Genomic DNA, 23122 nt, shown 5'->3' on the forward strand with positions numbered 1-23122 from the left:
CTAAGACATCTGCCAAACTAACACATCCGCCAAACTAACACATCCGCCAAACTAACACATCCGCCAAACAAACACATGCGCCAAACTAAGACATCCGCCAACTAACACATCCGCCAAACAAACACATGTGCCAAACTAAGACATCCGCCAAACTAACACATCCGTCAAACTCAGACATCCGCCAAACTAACACATCCGCCAAACAAACACATGCGCCAAACAAGCACATGCGCCAAACAAACACATGCACCAAACTAAGACATCCGCCAAACTAACACATCCGCCAAACAAACACAGGCGCCAAACTAAGACATGCGCCAAATTAACACATCCACCAAACAAACATGCGCCAAACTAACACATGCGCCAATTTAAGACATCCGCCAAACTAACATATCCACCAAACAAACACATGCGTCAAAATAAGACATCCGCATAACTAACACATTCACCAAACTAAGGCATCCGCCAAACTAATACATCCGCCAAACAAACACATGCGCCAAACTAAGACATCCGCCAAACTAACACATCCGCCAAACACACACATGCACCAAACTAAGACATCTGCCAAACTAACACATCAGCCAAACTAAGACATCCGCAAAACTAACACATGCGCCAAACTCAGACATCCGCCAAACTAACACATCCGCCAAACAAACACATGCGCCAAACTAAGACATCCGCAAAACTAACACATGCGCCAAACTAAGACATCCGCCAAACTAACACATCCGCCAAACAAACACATGCGCCAAACTAAGACATCCGCCAAATTAACACATCCGCCAAACTAAGACATCTGCCAAACTAACACATCCGCCAAACAAACACATGCACCAAACTAAGACATCTGCCAATCTAACACATCCGCCAAACAAACACATGCGCCAAACTAAGACATCCGCCAAACTAACACATCCGTCAAACTCAGACATCCGCCAAACTAACACATCCGCCAAACAAACACATGCGCCAAACAAGCACATGCGCCAAACAAACACATGCGCCAAACTAAGACATCCGCGAAACTAACACATCCGCCAAACAAACACAGGCGCTAAACTAAGACATGCGCCAAATTAACACATCCACCAAACAAACATGCGCCAAACTAACACATGCGCCAAACTAAGACATCCGCCAAACTAACACATCCACCAAACAAACACATGCGTCAAAATAAGACATCCGCATAACTAACACATTCGCCAAACTAAGGCATCCGCCAAACTAATACATCCGCCAAACAAACACATGCGCCAAACTAAGACATCCGCCAAACTAACACATCCGCCAAACACACACATGCACCAAACTAAGACATCTGCCAAACTAACACATCAGCCAAACTAAGACATCCGCAAAACTAACACATGCGCCAAACTCAGACATCTGCCAAACTAACACATCTGCCAAACAAACACATGCGCCAAACTAAGACATCCGCAAAACTAACACATGCGCCAAACTAAGACATCCGCCAAACTAACACATCCGCCAAACAAACACATGCGCCAAACTAAGACATCCGCCAAATTAACACATCCGCCAAACTAAGACATCTGCCAAACTAACACATCCGCCAAACAAACACATGCGCCAAACTAAGAGATCTGCCAATCTAACACAGCCGTCAAACAAACATGCGCCAAACTAACACATCTGCCAAACGAACACATCCGCCAAACAATCACATGCACCAAACTAAGACATCCGCAAAACTAACACACGCGGCAAACTAAAACATCCGCCAAACTAAGACATCCGCCAAATAACACATTCGCCAAACAAACACAGGCGCCCAACTAAGACATCCGCCAAACTAACACATCCTCCAAACAAACACATGCGCCAAACTAGGCCATCCGCCAAACAAAGACATCAGCCAAACAAACACATGAGCCAAACTAAGACATCCGCCAAATTAACACATCTGCCAAACAAACACATCCGCCAAACTAACACATCCGCCAAGCAAACATGCGCCAAACTAACACATCGGCCAAACAAACACATGCGCCAAACTAAGACATCTGCAAAACTAAGACATCCGCCAAGCAAACACATGCGCCAAACTCAGACATCCGCTAAACTAACACATCCGCCAAACAAACACATGCGCCAAACTAAGACATCCGCCAAACAAACACATCCGCCAAACAAACATGCGCCAAACTAAGACATCCGCCAAACCAACACATCCGCCAAACTACCACATCCGCCAAACAAACACATGCGCCAAACTAAGACATCCGCCAAACTAACACATTCGCCAAACAAACACATGCGCCAAACTAAGACATCCGCCAAACTAAGACATCCGCCAAACAAACACATGCGCCAAACTAAGACATCCACCAAACTAACACATCCGCCAAACAAACATGTGCCAAACTAAGACATCCGCCAAATTAACACATCCGCCAAACTAAGACATCCGCCAAACTAAGACATCCGCCAAACAAACACATGCGCCAAACTAAGACATCCGCCAAACTAACACATCTGCCAAACAAACACATGCGCCAAACTAAGACATCAGTCAAACTAACATATCCGCCAAACAAACACATGCCCAAACTAAGACATCCGCCAAACTAACACATCCGCCAAACAAACACATGCACGAAAGGAAGACAACCGCCAAACTAAGACATCTGCCAAACTAACACATCCACCAAACTACACATCCGCCAAACTAAAACATCCGCCAAACTAACACATCCGTCAAACTAAGACATCCGCCAAACTAACACATCCGCCAAGCAAACACATGCGCCAAACTAAGACATCCGCCAAACTAACATATCCGCCAAACAAACACATGCGCCAAACAAACACATGCGCCAAACAAGCACATGCACCAAACAAACACATGCACCAAACTAAGACATCCGCCAAACTAACACATCCGCCAAACAAACACATGCGCCAAACTAAGACATGCGCCAAATTACCATATCCACCAAACAAACACATGCGCCAAACTAACACATGCGCCAAACTAAGATATCCGCCAAACTAACACATCCGCCAAACAAACACATGCGTCAAAATAAGACATCCGCATAACTAACACATTCGCCAAACTAAGACATCCGCCAAACTAACACATCCGCCAAACAAACACATGCGCCAAACTAAGACATCCGCAAAACTAACACATGCGCCAAACTATGACATCAGCCAAACTAACACATCCGCCAAACAAACACATGCGCCAAACTAAGACATCCGCAAAACTAACACATGCACCAAACTAAGACATCCGCCAAACTAACACATCCGCCAAACAAACACATGCGCCAAACTAAGACATCCGCCAAATTAACACATCCGCCAAACTAAGACATCTGCCAAACTAACACATCCGCCAAACAAACACATGCGCCAAACTAAGACATCCGCCAATCTAACACATCCGTCAAACAAACACATGCGCCAAACTAAGAGATCTGCCAAACTAACACATCCGCCAAACAATCACATGCACCAAACTAATACATCCGCAAAACTAACACACTCGGCAAACTAAGACATCCGCCAAACGAACACATCCGCCAAACAAACACATGCGTCAAAATAAGACATCTGCCAAACTAACACATCCGCCAAACTAAGACATCCGCGAAACTAAAACATCCGCCAAACTAAGACATCCGCCAAATAACACATTCGCCAAACAAACACAGACGCCCTACTAGACATCCGCCAAACTAACACATCCTCCAAACAAACACATGCGCCAAACTAGGCCATCCGCCAAACTAAGACATCAGCCAAACAAACACATGCGCCAAACTAAGCCATCCGCCAAATTAACACATCTGCCAAACAAACACATCGGCCAAACGAACACATCCGCCAAGCAAACACATGCGCCAAACTAACACATCGGCCAAACAAACACATGCACCAAACTAAGACATCTGCGAAACTAAGACATCCGCCAAGCAAACACATGCGCCAAACTAAGACATCCGCCAAACTAACACATCTGCCAAACAAACACATGCGCCAAACTTAGACATCCGTCAAACTAACATATCCGCCAAACAAACACATGCGCCAAACTAAGACATCCACCAAACTAACACATCCGCCAAACTAACACATCCGCCAAACTCAGACATCCGCCAAACTAACACATCCGCCAAACAAACACATGCGCCAAACTAAGACATCCACCAAACAAACACATCCGCCAAACAAACACATCCGCCAAACAAACACATGCGCCAAACAAACACATGCGCCAAACAAACACATGCGCCACACTAAGACATCCGCCAAACTAACACGTCCGCCAAACTAAGACACCCGCCAAACAAACACATGTGCCAAACTAAGACATCCGCCAAACAAACACATCCGCTAAACAAACACATCCGCCAAACAAACACATCCGCCAAACAAACACATGCGCCACACTAAGACATCCGCCAAACTAACACGTCCGCCAAACTAAGACACCCGCCAAACAAACACATGTGCCAAACTAAGACATCCGCCAAACTAACACATCTGCCAAACAAACACATGCGCCAAACTAAGACATCAGTCAAACTAACACATCCGTCAAACTAAGACTGCTTGGCGGATGTGTTAGTCTGGCGGATGTCTTAGTTTGACGGATGTGTTAGTTTGACTGATGTCTTAGTTTGGCGCATGTGTTTGTTTGGCAGATGTGTTAGTTTGGCGGATGTCTTAGTTTGGCACATGTGTTTGTTTGGCGGGTGTCTTAGTTTGGCGGACGTGTTAGTTTGGCAGATGTCTTAGTGTGGCGCATGTGTTTGTTTGGCGGATGTGTTTGTTTGGCGGATGTGTTAGTCTGGCGGATAACACATGCGCCAAACTAAGACATCCGCCAAACTAACACATCGGGAAAACAAACACATGCGCCAAACAAACACATGCGCCAAACAAGCACATGCGCCAAACAAACACATGCACCAAACTAAGACATCTGCCAAACTAACACATCCGTCAAACTAAGACATCCGCCAAACTAACACATCCGCCAAGCAAACACATGCGCCAAACTAAGACATCCGCCAAACTAACACATCCGCCAAACAAACACATGCGCCAAACAAACACATGCGCCAAACAAGCACATGCGCCAAACAAACACATGCACCAAACTAAGACATCCGCCAAACTAACACATTCGCCAAACTAAGACATCCGCCAAACTAATACATCCGCCAAACAAACACATGCGCCAAACTAAGACATCCGCCAAACTAACAAATCCGCCAAACACACACATGCACCAAACTAAGACATCTGCCAAACTAACACATCCGCCAAACTAAGACATCCGCAAAACTAACACATGCGCCAAACTAAGACATCCGCCAAACTAACACATCCGCCAAACAAACACATGCGCCAAACTAAGACATCCGCCAAATTAACACCCGCCAAAATAAGACATCTGCCAAACTAACACATCCGCCAAACAAACACATGCGCCAAACTAAGACATCCGCCAATCTAACACATCCGTCAAACAAACACATGCGCCAAACTAAGACATCTGCCAAACTAACACATCCGCCAAACAATCACATGCACCAAACTAAGACATCCGCAAAACTAACACACGCGGCAAACTAAGACATCCGCCAAACTAACACATCCACCAAACTAACACATCCACCAAACAAACACATGCGTCAAAATAAGACATCCGCCAAACGAAGACATCCGCCAAACAAACACATGCGCCAAACTAAGACAGCCACCAAACTAACACATCCGCCAAACAAACATGTGCCAAACTAAGACATCCGCCAAATTAACACATCCGCCAAACTAAGACATCCGCCAAACTAACACATCCGCCAAACAAACACATGCGCCAAACTAAGACATCCGCCAAACAAACACATGCACGAAAGGAAGACAACCGCCAAACTAAGACATCTGCCAAACTAACACATCCACCAAACTAACACATCCGCCAAACTAATACATCCGCCAAACAAACACATGCGCCGAACTAAGACATCCGCCAAACTAACACATCCGCCAAACAAACACATGCGCCAAACAAACACATCCGCCAAACTAAAACATGCGCCAAATTAACATATCCACCAAACAAACATGCGCCAAACTAACACATGCGCCAAACTAAGATATCCGCCAAACTAACACATCCGCCAAACAAACACATGCGTCAAAATAAGACATCCGCATAACTAACACATTCGCCAAACTAAGACATCCGCCAAACTAATACATCCGCCAAAGAAACACATGCGCCAAACTTAGACATCCATCAAACTAACATATCCGCCAAACAAACACATGCGCCAAACTAACACATCTGCCAAACAAACACATGCGCCAAACTTAGACATCCGTCAAACTAACATATCCGCCAAACAAACACATGCGCCAAACTAAGACATCCACCAAACTAACACATCCACCAAACTAACACATCCGCCAAACTAACACATCCGCCAAACTCAGAGATCTGCCAAACTAACACATCCGCCAAACAAACACATGCACCAAACTAAGACATCCGCAAAACTAACACATGCGCCAAACTCAGACATCCGCCAAACTAACACATCCACCAAACAAACACATGCGCCAAACTAAGACATCCGCAAAACTAACACATGCGCCAAACTAAGACATCCGCCAAACTAACACATCCGCCAAACAAACACATGCGCCAAACTAAGACATCCGCCAAATTAACACATCCGCCAAACTAAGACATCTGCCAAACTAACACATCCGCCAAACAAACACATGCGCCAAACTAAGACATCCGCCAATCTAACACATCCGTCAAACAAACACATGCGCCAAACTAAGACATCTGCCAAACTAACACATCCGCCAAACAATCACATGCGCCAAACTAAGACATCCGCCAAACTAACACATCCGTCAAACTAAGGCATCCGCCAAACTAACACATCCGCCAAGCAAACACATGCGCCAAACTAAGACATCCGCCAAACTAACACATCCGCCAAACAAACACATGCGCCAAACAAACACATGCGCCAAACAAGCACATGCGCCAAACAAACACATGCACCAAACTAAGACATCCGCCAAACTAACACATCCGTCAAACTAAGACATCCGCCAAACTAACACATCCGCCAAGCAAACACATGCGCCAAACTAAGACATCCGCCAAACTAACACATCCGCCAAACAAACACATGCGCCAAACAAACACATGCGCCAAACAAGCACATGCACCAAACAAACACATGCACCAAACTAAGACATCCACCAAACTAACACATCCGCCAAACAAACATGCGCCAAACTAAGACATGCGCCAAATTAACACATCCACCAAACAAACACATGTGCCAAACTAAGACATCCGCCAAATTAACACATCCGCCAAACTAAGACATCCGCCAAACTAACACATCCGCCTAACAAACACATGCGCCAAACTAAGACATCCGCCAAACAAACACATGCACGAAAGGAAGACAACCGCCAAACTAAGACATCTGCCAAACTAACACATCCACCAAACTAACACATCCGCCAAACTAATACATCCGCCAAACAAACACATGCGCCAAACTAAGACATCCGCCAAATTAACACATCCGCCAAACAAACACATGCGCCAAACTAAGACAGCCGCCAAACTAACACATCCGTAAAACTAAGACATCCGCCAAACTAACACATCCGCCAAGCAAACACATGCGCCAAACTAAGACATCCGCCAAACTAACACATCCGCCAAACAAACACATGCGCCAAACAAACACATGCGCCAAACAAGCACATGCGCCAAACAAACACATGCACCAAACTAAGACATCCGCCAAACTAACACATCCGCCAAACAAACACATGCGCCAAACTAAGACATGCGCCAAATTAACATATCCACCAAACAAACATGCGCCAAACTAACACATGCGCCAAACTAAGATATCCGCCAAACTAACACATCCGCCAAACAAACACATGCGTCAAAATAAGACATCCGCATAACTAACACATTCGCCAAACAAAGACATCCGCCAAACTAATACATCCGCCAAACAAACACATGCGCCAAACTAAGACATCCGCCAAACTAATACATCCGCCAAACAAACACATGCGCCAAACTAAACCATCTGCCAAACTAACACATCCGCCAAACTAAGACATCCGCAAAACTAACACATGCGCCAAACTAAGACATCCGCCAAACTAACACATCCGCCAAACAAACACATGCGCCAAACTAAGACATCCGCAAAACTAACACATGCGCCAAACTACGACATCCGCCAAACTAACACATCCGCCAAACAAACACATGCGCCAAACTAAGACATCCGCCAAATTAACACATCCGCCAAACTAAGACATCTGACAAACTAACACATCCGCAAAACAAACACATGCACCAAACTAAGACATCCGCCAATCTAACACATCATCAAACAAACACATGCGCCAAACTAAGACATCTGCCAAACTAACACATCTGCCAAACAATCACATGCACCAAACTAAGACATCCGCAAAACTAACACACACGGCAAACTAAGACATCCGCCAAACTAACACATCCGCCAAACAAACACATGCGCCAAACTAAGACATCCGCCAAATTAACACATCCGCCAAGCAAACACATGCGCCAAACTAAGACATCTGCCAAACTAACACATCCGCCAAACAAACACATGCGCCAAACAAACACATGCGCCAAACAAGCACATGCGCCAAACAAACACATGCACCAAACTAAGACATCCGCCAAACTAACACATCCGCCAAACAATATGCGCCAAACTAAGACATGCGCCAAATTAACATATCCACCAAACAAACATGCGCCAAACTAACACATGCGCCAAACTAAGATATCCGCCAAACTAACACATCCACCAAACAAACACATGCGTCAAAATAAGACATCCGCATAACTAACACATTCGCCAAACTAAGACATCCACCAAACTAACACATCCGCCAAACAAACACATGCGCCAAACTAAGACATCCGCCAAATTAACACATCCGCCAAACTAAGACATCCGCCAAACTAACACATCCGCCAAACAAACACATGCGCCAAACTAAGACATCCGCCAATCTAACACATCCGTCAAACAAACACATGCGCCAAACTAAGACATCTGCGAAACTAACACATCCGCCAAACAATCACATGCACCAAACTAAGACATCCGCAAAACTAACACACGCGGCAAACTAAGACATCCGCCAAACTAACACATCCGCCAAACAAACACATGCGTCAAAATAAGACATCTGCGAAACTAAGACATCCGCCAAGCAAACACATGCGCCAAACTAAGACATCCGCCAAACTAACACATCTGCCAAACAAACACATGCGCCAAACTTAGACATCCGTCAAACTAACATATCCGCCAAACAAACACATGCGCCAAACTAAGACATCTACCAAACTAACACATCCGCCAAACTAACACATCCGCCAAACTCAGACATTCGCCAAACTAACACATCCGCCAAACAAACACATGCGCCAAACTAAGACATCCGCCAAACAAACACATCCGCCAAACAAACACATCCGCCAAACAAACACATGCACCAAACAAACACATGCGCCAAACAAACACATGCGCCACACTAAGACATCCGCCAAACTAACACATCCGCCAAACTAAGACACCCGCCAAACAAACACATGTGCCAAACTAAGACATCCGCCAAACAAACACATCCGCCAAACAAACACATCCGCCAAACAAACACATCTGCCAAACAAACACATGCGCCACACTAAGACATCCGCCAAACTAACACGTCCGCCAAACTAAGACACCTGCCAAACAAACACATGTGCCAAACTAAGACATCCGCCAAACTAACACATCTGCCAAACAAACACATGCGCCAAACTAAGACATCAGTCAAACTAACACATCCGCCAAACTAACACATCCGCCAAACAAACACATGCGCCAAACTAAGACATCCGCCAAACTAACACATCCATCAAACTAAGACATCCGCCAAACTAACACATCCGCCAAGCAAACACATGCGCCAAACTAAGACATACGCCAAACTAACACATCCGCCAAACAAACACATCCGCCAAACAAACACATGCGCCAAACAAACACATGCGCCAAACAAGCACATGCGCCAAACAAACACATGCACCAAACTAAGACATCCGCCAAACTAACACATCCGTCAAACTAAGACATCCGCCAAACTAACACATCCGCCAAGCAAACACATGCGCCAAACTAAGACATCCGCCAAACTAACACATCCGCCAAACAAACACATGCGCCAAACAAACACATGCGCCAAACAAGCACATGCGCCAAACAAACACATGCACCAAACTAAGACATCCGCCAAACTAACACATCCGCCAAACAAACACATGCGCCAAACTAAGACATGCGCCAAATTAACACATCCACCAAACAAACACATGCGCCAAACTAACACATTCGCCAAACTAAGACATCCGCCAAACTAATACATCCGCCAAACAAACACATGCGCCAAACTAAGACATCCGCCAAACTAACAAATCCGCCAAACACACACATGCACCAAACTAAGACATCTGCCAAACTAACACATCTGCTAAACTAAGACATCCGCAAAACTAACACATGCACCAAACTCAGACATCCGCCAAACTAACACATCCGCCAAACAAACACATGTGCAAAAACTAAGACATCCGCAAAACTAACACATGCGCCAAACTAAGACATCCGCCAAACTAACACATCCGCCAAACTCAGACATCTGCCAAACTAACACATCCGCCAAACAAACATGTGCCAAACTAAGACATCCGCCAAACCAACACATCCGCCAAACTAACACATGCGCCACACTAAGACATCCGCCAAACTAACACGTCCGCCAAACTAAGATACCCGCCAAACAAACACTTGCGCCAAACTTTGACATCCGCCAAACTAACACATCTGCCAAACAAACACATGCGCCAAACTAAGACATCAGTCAAACTAACATATCCGCCAAACAAACACATGCGCCAAACTAAGACATCCGCAAAACTAACACATCCGCCAAACTAACACGTGCACCAAAGGAAGACAACCGCCAAACTAAGACATCTGCCAAACTAACACATCCGCCAAACTAACACATCCGCCAAACTAACACATCCGCCAAACTAACACATCCGCCAAACAAACACATGCGCCAAACTAAGACATCCGCCAAACTAACACATCCATCAAACTAAGACATCTGCCAAACTAACACATCCGCCAAGCAAACACATGCGCCAAACTAAGACATCCGCCACACTAACACATCCGCTAAACAAACACATGCGCCAAACAAACACATGCGCCAAACAAGCACATGCGCCAAACAAACACATGCACCAAACTAACACATCCGCCAAACAAACACATGCGCCAAACTAAGACATGCGCCAAATTAACACATCCACCAAACAAACACATGCGCCAAACTAACACATTCGCCAAACTAAGACATCCGCCAAACTAATACATCCGCCAAACAAACACATGCGCCAAACTAAGACATCCGCCAAACTAACAAATCCGCCAAACACACACATGCACCAAACTAAGACATCTGCCAAACTAACACATCTGCTAAACTAAGACATCCGCAAAACTAACACATGCACCAAACTCAGACATCCGCCAAACTAACACATCCGCCAAACAAACACATGTGCAAAAACTAAGACATCCGCAAAACTAACACATGCGCCAAACTAAGACATCCGCCAAACTAACACATCCGCCAAACTCAGACATCTGCCAAACTAACACATCCGCCAAACAAACATGTGCCAAACTAACACATCCGCCAAACAAACATGTGCCAAACTAAGACATCCGCCAAACCAACACATCCGCCAAACTAACACATGCGCCACACTAAGACATCCGCCAAACTAACACGTCCGCCAAACTAAGATACCCGCCAAACAAACACTTGCGCCAAACTTTGACATCCGCCAAACTAACACATCTGCCAAACAAACACATGCGCCAAACTAAGACATCCGCAAAACTAACACATCCGCCAAACTAACACATCCGCCAAACAAACACGTGCACCAAAGGAAGACAACCGCCAAACTAAGACATCTGCCAAACTAACACATCCGCCAAACTAACACATCCGCCAAACTAACACATCCGCCAAACTAACACATCCGCCAAACAAACACATGCGCCAAACTAAGACATCCGCCAAACTAACACATCCATCAAACTAAGACATCTGCCAAACTAACACATCCGCCAAGCAAACACATGCGCCAAACTAAGACATCCGCCACACTAACACATCTGCTAAACAAACACATGCGCCAAACAAACACATGCGCCAAACAAGCACATGCGCCAAACAAACACATGCACCAAACTAAGACATCCGCCAAACTAACACATCTGCCAAGGAAACACATGCGCCAAACTAAGACATCCGCCAAACTAACACATCCGCCAAACAAACACATGCGCCAAACAAACACATGCGCCAAACAAGCACATGCGCCAAACAAACACATGCACCAAACTAAGACATCCGCCAAACTAACACATCCGCCAAACAAACACATGCGCCAAACTAAGACATGCGCCAAATTAACACATCCACCAAACAAACACATGCGCCAAACTAACACATTCGCCAAACTAAGACATCCACCAAACTAACACATCCGCCAAACACACACATGCGCCAAACTAAGACATCTGCCAAACTAACACATGCGCCAAACTCAGACATCCGCCAAACTAACACATCCACCAAACAAACACATGCGCCAAACTAAGACATCCGCAAAACTAACACATGCGCCAAACTAAGACATCTGCCAAACTAACACATCCGCCAAACAATCACATGCACCAAACTAAGACATCCGCAAAACTAACACAAGCGGCAAACTAAGACATCCGCCAAACTAACACATCCGCCAAACTAACACATCCGCCAAACAAACACATGCGTCAAAATAAGACATCCGCCAAACTAAGACATCCGCCAAACTAAGACATCCGCCAAACAAACACATGCGCCAAACTAAGACAGCCACCAAACTAACACATCCGCCAAACAAACATGTGCCAAACTAAGACATCCACCAAATTAACACATCCGCCAAACTAAGACATCCGCCAAACTAACACATCCGCCAAACAAACACATGCGCCAAACTAAGACATCCGCCAAACAAACACATGCACGAAAGGAAGACAACCGCCAAACTAAGACATCTGCCAAACTAACACATCCACCAAACTAACACATCCGCCAAACAAACACATGCGCCAAACTAAGACATGCGCCAAATTAACATATCCACCAAACAAACATGCGCCAAACTAACACATGCGCCAAACTAAGATATCCGCCAAACTAACACATCCGCCAAACAAACACATGCGTCAAAATAAGACATCCGCATAACTAACACATTCGCCAAACTAAGACATCCGCCAAACTAATACATCCGCCAAACAAACACATGCGCCAAACTAAGACATCCGCCAAACTAATACATCCGCCAAACAAACACATGCGCCAAACTAAGACATCTGCCAAAATAACACATCCGCCAAACTAAGACATCCGCAAAACTAACACATGCGCCAAACTACCAGACATCCGCCAAACTAACACATCCGCCAAGCAAACACATGCGCCAAACTAAGACATCCGCAAAACTAACACATGCACCAAACTAAGACATCCGCCAAACTAACACATCCGCCAAACAAACACATGCGCCAAACTAAGACATCCGCCAAATTAACACATCCGCCAAACTAAGACATCTGACAAACTAACACATCCGCAAAACAAACACATGCGCCAAACTAAGACATCCGCCAATCTAACACATCCTTCAAACAAACACATGCGCCAAACTAAGACATCTGCCAAACTAACACATCTGCCAAACAATCACATGCACCAAACTAAGACATCCACAAAACTAACACACGCGGCAAACTAAGACATCCGCCAAACTAACACATCCGCCAAACAAACACATGCGTCAAAATAAGACATCCGCCAAACTAACACATCCGCCAAACTAAGACATCCGCCAAACAAACACATGCGCCAAACTAAGACATCCACCAAACTAACACATCCGCCAAACAAACACATGCGCCAAACTAAGACATCCGCCAAACTAACACGTCCGCCAAACTAAGACATCCGCCAAACAAACACATGTGCGAAACTAAGACATCCGCCAAACTAACACATCTGCCAAACAAACACATGCGCCAAACTAAGACATCAGTCAAACTAACATATCCGCCAAACAAACACATGCGCCAAACTAAGACATCCGCCAAACTAAGACATCCGCCAAACAAACACATGCGCGAAACTAAGACATCCGCCAAACTAACACATCTGCCAAACAAACACATGCGCCAAACTAAGACATCAGTCAAACTAACATATCCGCCAAACAAACACATGCGCCAAACTAAGACATCCGCCAAACTAACACATCCGCCAAACTAACACATCCGCCAAACAAACACATGCACCAAAGGAAGACAACCGCCAAACTAAGACATCTGCCAAACTAACACATCCGCCAAACTAACACATCCGCCAAACTAACACATCCGCCAAACTAACACATGCGCCAAACTAAGACATCTGCCAAACTAACACATCCGCCAAACTAAGACATCCGCAAAACTAACACATGCGCCAAACTCAGACATCCGCCAAACTAACACATCCGCCAAACAAACACATCCGCCAAACAAACACATGCGCCAAACTAAGACATCCGCCAAACAAACACATCCGCCAAACTAAGACATCCGCCAAACTAACACTTCCGCCAAACAAACACATGCGCCAAACAAACACATGCGCCAAACTAAGACATCCGCCAAACTAACACATCCGTCAAACTAAGACATCCGCCAAACTAACACATCCGCCAAACAATCACATGCACCAAACTAAGACATCCGCAAAACTAACACACGCGGCAAACTAAGACATCCGCCAAACCAACACATCCGCCAAACTAACACATCCACCAAACAAACACATGCGTCAAAATAAGACATCCGCCAAACTAAGACATCCGCCAAACAAACACATGCGCCAAACTAAGACAGCCACCAAACTAACACATCCGCCAAACAAACATGTGCCAAACTAAGACATCCGCCAAATTAACACATCCGCCAAACTAAGACATCCGCCAAACTAACACATCCGCCAAACAAACACATGCACCAAACTAAGACATCCGCCAAACAAACACATGCACGAAAGGAAGACAACCGCCAAACTAAGACATCTGCCAAACTAACACATCCACCAAACTAACACATCCGCCAAACTAATACATCCGCCAAACAAACACATGCGCCAAACTAAGACATCCGCCCAAATTAACACATCCGCCAAACAAACACATGCGCCACACTAAGACATCCGCCAAACTAACACGTCCGCCAAACTAAGACACCCGCCAAACAAACACATGCGCCAAACTAAGACATCCGCCAAACTAACACATCCGCCAAACTAACACATCCGCCAAACAAGCATGCGCCAAACTAAGACATCCGCCAAACCAACACATCCGCCAAACTAACACATCCGCCAAACAAACACATGCGCCAAACTAAGACATCCGCCATACTAACACATCCGCCAAACAAACACATGCGCCAAACTAAGACATCCGCCAAACTAACACGTCCGCCAAACTAAGACATCCGCCAAACAAACACATGCGCGAAACTAAGACATCCGCCAAACTAACACATCCGCCAAACTAACACATCCGCCAAACTAACACATCCACCAAAGAAACACAGGCGCCAAACTAAGACATCCGCCAAACTAACACATCCGCCAAACAAACACATGCGCCAAACTAAGACATCCGCAAAACTAACACATGCGCCAAACTAAGACATCCGCCAAACTAACACATCCGCCATACAAACACATGCGCCAAACTAAGACATCCGCCAAATTAACACATCCGCCAAACTAAGACATCCGCCAAACTAACACATCCGCAAAACAAACACATGCGCCAAACTAAGACATCCGCCAATCTAACACATCCGTCAAACAAACACATGCGCCAAACTAAGACATCTGCCAAACTAACACATCTGCGAAACAATCACATGCACCAAACTAAGACATCCGCAAAACTAACACACGCGGCAAACTAAGACATCCGCCAAACTAACACATCCGCCAAACAAACACATGCGCCAAACTAAGACATCCGCCAAATTAACACATCCGCCAAACTAAGACATCTGCCAAACTAACACATCCGCCAAACAAACACATGCGCCAAACTAAGACATCCGCCAATCTAACACATCCGTCAAACAAACACATCCGCCAAACAAACACATGCGCCAAACTAAGACATCCGCCAAACTAACACATCCGCCAAACAATCACATGCGCCAAACTAAGACATCCGCCAAACTAACACATCCGCCAAACAAACACATGCGCCAAACAAACACATGCGCCAAACAAGCACATGCGCCAAACAAACACATGCACCAAACTAAGACATCCGCCAAACTAACACATCCGCCAAGCAAACACATGCCCCAAACTAAGACATCCGCCAAACTAACACATCCGCCAAACAAACACATGCGCCAAACAAACACATGCGCCAAACAAGCACATGCGCCAAACAAACACATGCACCAAACTAAGACATCCGCCAAACTAACACATCCGCCAAACTAAGACATCCGCCAAACTAACACATCCACCAAACTAAGACATCCGCCAAACTAACACATCCGCCAAACACACACAGGCACCAAACTAAGACATCCGCATAACTAACACATTCGCCAAACTAAGACATCCGCCAAACTAACACATCCACCAAACTAAGACATCCGCCAAACTAACACATCCGCCAAACACACACATGCACCAAACTAAGACATCCGCCAAACTAACACATCCGCCAAACAAACACATGCGCCAAACTAAGACTTCCGCAAAACTAAAACATCCGCCAAACTAAGACATCCGCCAAATAACACATTCGCCAAACAAACACAGACGCCCAACTAAGACATCCGCCAAACTAACACATCCTCCAAACAAACACATGCGCCAAACTAGGCCATCCGCCAAACTAAGACATCAGCCAAACAAACACATGCGCCAAACTAAGCCATCCGCCAAACAAACACATGCGCCAAACTAAGACATCCACCAAACTAACACATCCGCCAAACTAACACATCCGCCAAACAAACATGCGCCAAACTAAGACATCCGCCAAACCAACACATTTTTTTTTTTTTTCCCTTTGTTCTTATAAAACTTACTCGGCCAGCCAACAATTCAGCACATAATTAAAACAACATAATCGCCGACGGTATCCAGACATTACCACCCCGCCCAGCCAAACATTCTCGATGGGCGTCAAGAATGGCCGTAAGGCCACGCCCCGAAGGACGATTGGATAAGGAACGATGGGATGATTGAGTCGCGCTTGGTGATTGGAGCGCGCGTGACATCAGAGGGAACTTTCTAGGATGGGGAAAGAAAAGGCGAAGCGTCCGCCATTTTTGGGTCTCCCTGGTGCTGGCTGCGTGGCGAGCGGGCGCATGTTTAGCTTTTCCTTGAACTGGCTTCGTGACGGCTGCGCTTCGTGCCGTGTGCACCTAAGAGGAACATCAGAGCTATGGGGGAGTTTTTGTGGACAACTCCCATCGTAAGGAGGTTACCCTGTCTGTTTGCCTCATGCCGGCAGCTGGCTACAGGCGCGACTCCATGTCATTTTGTGCGTTTCCTGCGCAATGTTTCGAGGCGACCCCACCAATTGCTCGCCGAGACCAGAGTTAGGTGCCGGCCGGCAGAAAGATTATTTTATTTCTTTAATCTCTCCGCGTGTCTGTTTCATGTGTCTGAGTCGAGACATCTCACTGTAGGATTTATTTTTATTCAACCATTATTTGTGGCATTTCATTTCTTGTATTGTTGATTTGCCTTGTACGTTTATTTGTTCGTGGGTTCGGAAAACCCTCGTCGCGGCTCTCCGTTCAAATAAGACCAGGGACCTCCGTTTCCCTCACGCGCCATAAAGAGATGACACCGCCATAGTTTTGGGTAATCAAATACTGGTGTAACCAGTGGAGTGTTTGTCGAAGCTTGAAGCAATAACTGATTAAATGTAAATGAGGCAATGATTTAGGGATTATGTGATGGCAACACTGTTAGCTACTCTCTAAACCAACATCATCCCTATCTTGTTTAGGACCTTTTTTAGACTGTAGTTGTCATCCCTACATTGCCTTTTTAATTTAGCATACATTTTTTTATTCACTTGTGTATATATATATATATATATATATTTTTTTTTTAAATAGAAATATTTATTTATATTTATTTATATTTATATATATTTATATATATTTATATATTTATTTATTTTTATTTATTTCTTTATTTATATATATATATATTTTATATATATATTATATATATATATATTATATATATATATATATATATATATATATATATATATATATATATATATATATATATATATATATATATATCATTGAAAAGTTGATATAAGTTAATTTGCATATTTTATCATGTATCGATTCACGTTGTACACATAAAAAAGCAGCTCATATCAATATGAGAGAAATTATCCTGCATGTATAGGTTTAAGCTGCCAATCTTTATTAGTAATGCATGTATCATATAATCAATCGATGTTGAATCATCAGCAAAATACATTACATTTACGTTAAATTTGCATAAATTTCCATAAAAATTACATTTGAAATTAACTAACCTAAAAGCAAAAGCTTGCAATATGAAAGCTCTGAATAGAAAAAAACAGGTCCAGTCCAAAAAAGATAAGCTGCAAATTAAATCATTAGAATTACATTGAATTTGCAATTGAACGCATACTTTTGCATAAAACTCATAGAAGACATTCATCAATTAATAGTTAACATTGCAAGATTTATTTATCTGGGCTAAACATGTATATACACAAAAAAGAAGCTAGCAATATACTTATCTGTTGAAATACCAGAGAATATGTTTAAAATGCAGATAATTTGCATAAATTATAATTTTTATCATAGTTGCCAATTACAGGTTTTGTGACACCTATGGTAAAGTTACTGCTATTGATATAAATGATACCCAGGAAAAAATGGGGCTTTTGTCAATCTGTCCCCATAATTCAGTTAAGCTGCCTTACCTAAAGTCCTAGCACGTCTCGATGGCTCGGATCCGTTAGTCTGTGGTGCACATGATAAGCATAGAATGCCTCAAGGACATTGGGTTTTCCCCAAATTTCTTTCACTTTCGTGTTAAACCGCAGCAACGACTGTTTAAAAATGTAATCATACATTGGATATAATTGACTGAATAGTTTGTGGTTATAATAATTTTTACTTCCTGTAGATGTGCCCCACAAACCAATACAATAAACTATCTGTACACCTTAACATGGAGTTCGTCCAAGGCAGAAAACTCCCTTGGGGAGGGGAAGGGGCGGGGCAAATTAAGTCACTGAAAACGCTGTTGTGTGACCCCTCGTCCCCTTTGGAAGGTTGGTTGATATTGAATAAGTAACAACCAAATGTATCATGGTCGTACAGACAGACAGACATCAAATTGTATACTTTAGTATGATTGATCTTTGTTTTTGTGTTAATCCAACTCCAAAAACGTCTTCACATTCCATTAGAACTGACTAGAGTCCCTGTATAAAGAGAGTTGCGCCATGCGCTGACCCGAGATTTCTGGTCACGTGATTTCGTGGCGCCATTTTGTGTCTAACTTCACCGTGCGTGAACGTCAGCTTGGTACGGGAATGTTGTTTATTGCCAAACAAAATGACTGGTTGTTCTGCTTTTGGTTGTTCAAACCAATCTGGGAAATATAAGATGTATAGATTTCCAAGTGATAAAGTCAGAAGACAAACTTGGGAAGCGAAAGTCAGACGAAAGAGCTGGAAAGTGATCGACTCCTCGAGACTCTGCCAGGTAGGCCCACGCCGCTTGATGATCGATGTTCAAAAGCAATTCTATCTGCTCGGTTTTTTTTGGTTGTCTGTCCATTGAAAACCCTTTTAAAGGGAAGTGATTTGTGTTTGTTTATAATCTTCAAGGAGCTGACCAAAAATGCATTTCCGTGGGAAGAACCCTGCTCAATTTTTTTCGGGTAGTCCTAGCGGACCGCATATTGTCTTCAGTTGAGAGAATAGCGGCGCAGTCGATGAAAATAGCTTTTCCATATCTGTTCGACTAGACGAACCGTGCACACTGCAGGTATTTTTAAAAGTTTTTTCTCTGTTTAATTACGGCTTGGCGCAGTCGAAAATTAAGTGTTAATTAAGTCGCCAGCTATGAAACATATTAATCGATCAGGCAATATCCATCAGAGTTCTGGGCAAGGGTGTAGTAATAAATGAACGTTTCAATCTTACTAGATGCCGATGACGTTTTCCTTATGTCAGAGACAGAAGCTGACTTGCAACTTGTTAAATCATTACAATGGAAATTGAATATAAATGTCGATAAAACTAAAGTTGTACACTATAGAAATATGGCAATGCCACGTACAGAATTTGTTTTAAGTGTGTTAGACTATATGTCGGCTGGAAGTCCTACACCGGAATTGCTCTCGGCACCCTTTAAAAAATATTGGATATGCCCACACTCCTTTCTAAAAGTTATTAAAATTCAGAGAACGACAGCATTGGTTTGTCTTACTTATAATGTTAGCTCTTATATGCAGTGTTGGCTTGTAATATGCATTGCCATACCACTTTTAATATCACCACACAGCTCTTTTTCACGGCAATAGCTGAGTTTTTGACAAAACAAATATCACCTGTATGTAATAATAAGACTAAATATGTGTAGTAAATTTTTTTTTAGCAGGTTTAGAATATATCACCCCATATCGCGAATGTACATGTATATCTAATCCGACACACTTAGACACAAAATGGCGTCCAAATTTGAGTTGACACAACTCTCTATATACAGGGACTCTAGAACTGACCATTTTGACTTATAATTAAAGCCTCCGCTATTGTAAGCCTTCGGCATACATTTGGATCCCTCTCAGTGATCTTCTAGAGGTGGGACTATACTGGGGTACTATGTCCTTTGCTATGGGTCAGACATGGGCAACCACTACTGCAGACATGCACAGACTGGATGTATTCAACATGGAATGTCTGAGACATCTGGGGAACGTCCATTGGCACTAATGCATCACAAACTCACAAATTCGCCCCCGAACCAAACGGCCCTTCGCTTCATCCCTACTCCACCAGCAACGCTTCCATTGGTATCAACACCTTCATCACATGCTGGCACACCTACCACCATACCAGATGTATTACTTCCATCCATCCCAAGCTGGCTGGATCTGCCATAGAGGCTGCCCCAAAATATGATGGTCTGAGACAATCAGACAGGATCTGACTGCAGCCATCATTAGCCCAATCCTTGCCCCTCAACTCGTCAGAGATTGGAAAAGATGGAGTAATATTATCCTGGAAGTGCTCACACTGACCAAGTCAAGTCAAGCATTTTTAACATGCACTTTAAATTATTCACTGATAATGATAACTAACTTTTGCTTTCTGTTTTGTGTTGCCGATATTTGTCACTGAATAATTTCCATAAAAATTAACTCTGAACCATTGGCATTGTTGCATAACATAATTTTTTCAATCGTAGTTAAAATAGGCCGTATTTGCTCAATTTTTTATTATTATCCAGTAAAGCTTGGGCAGCATATTAAGAAACATGATATTTCTCCCCTGTGCTTAGGTCCAAGTGTTGCCATTGATACGGCATGCTCGTCTAGTCTGCTTGCAATGGAGAATGGGTTCCACGCCGTGCGTAACGGGCAATGTGTAACTGCAATTGTTGCTGGCGTCAACGTCCTCCTGAAACCAAGTACCTCCCTGCAGTTCATGCGACTTGGAATGCTGAGCCAGTCTGGAGCTTGTCGCGCTTTCGATGCTGAGGGTAAGAAATTTGCTCAACTTGGGTTTTTCTTGCTTTATAAAGTTACGTTCTCTCACTCTTCTTCTCTCCTCTTCTTCTCTCCTTCTCTTCTTCTCTCCTTCTCTTCTTCTCTCCTTCTCCCTCTCTCTCGATCCCCTTTCTCTCGATCCCCTTTCTCTCGATCCTCTCTCTCGATCCTCTCTCTCGATCCCCTTTCTCTCGGTCCTCTCTCTCGATCCTCTCTCTCGATCCTCTCTCTCGATCCTCTCTCTCGATCCTCTCTCTCGATCCTCTCTATCGATTCTGTCTCTCGATCCTCTCTCACGAACCTCTTTCTCTCTGTCTCACTCTTCATTCATTGGTGAATCTGATGAAGAGACACCAATCTCTTCATCCAGACACCATTCATTCATTCATTCATTCATTCATTCTCTCTCTCTCTCTCTCTCTCTCGCTCTCGCTCTCGCTCTCGCTCTCTCGTCTACCTGTTGTTCAGTAACAGCTCTTCTGTGATTTTCATTGCCTTCCAAAGGTGATGGTTACTGCAGATCAGAGGCAGCTGTGGTTATGGTGTTAACACGGAGCTCAGATGCACGGCGAGTTTATTCCACTATCCTCAATGCGCGATCCAATACTGACGGATACAAAGAGCAGGGTACGTACTTGCCTAGCCTGACACGTTGAGGTTTCAGGTAGATTTTTTAGGAATGTCTTTTTATAGGAATATAGCTGAAATAATCGTAAATATGTTTCCTTATTTTATTTATTATTTTCTTCATACAGTTTTGAGATGTTTTTTGTTTTTGTGGAAAATTGTCTCAAAAATATTTTATGTCTGATTTTTCAATCTCTTGTAGTTCCATAACCCTCAGACACTGTATATTAATATATATATTTAAACAGAAGTAGTCATTTTTAGGAAGCGTTTAAACAATTAGAGTTTGTGCATTTAAATATGTAAAAAGTTAAGTTTTGAAGTTAAGTGCAGCTGATCTTTTGAAGATCAACACTTCATCAGGACAAAAGAGGGGACTCTTGCTTTTTTCCCCCTCTTGAAA

At 43.8% G+C, this 23122-nt stretch overlaps 1 protein-coding gene across 5 annotated transcripts in view; it reads left to right on the forward strand.

The window, feature by feature from the left end:
- Nucleotides 1-23122, forward strand: part of FASN (fatty acid synthase) — a 182842-nt gene that overhangs the window by 63420 nt on the left and 96300 nt on the right. For all 5 annotated transcript variants that reach the window (XM_068128067.2, XM_068128072.2, XM_068128069.2 and 2 more), the window contains exons 6-7: nucleotides 21885-22085; nucleotides 22597-22719. In XM_068128067.2, coding sequence (XP_067984168.2) covers nucleotides 21885-22085; nucleotides 22597-22719 — 324 coding nt within the window. The remainder of the gene's footprint in view (nucleotides 1-21884; nucleotides 22086-22596; nucleotides 22720-23122) is intronic.

The sequence above is a fragment of the Myxine glutinosa genome, chromosome 1, assembly GCF_964187855.1.
Source record: "Myxine glutinosa chromosome 1, kmMyxGlut1.1, whole genome shotgun sequence".
Taxonomy (NCBI): Eukaryota; Metazoa; Chordata; class Myxini; order Myxiniformes; family Myxinidae; genus Myxine; species Myxine glutinosa.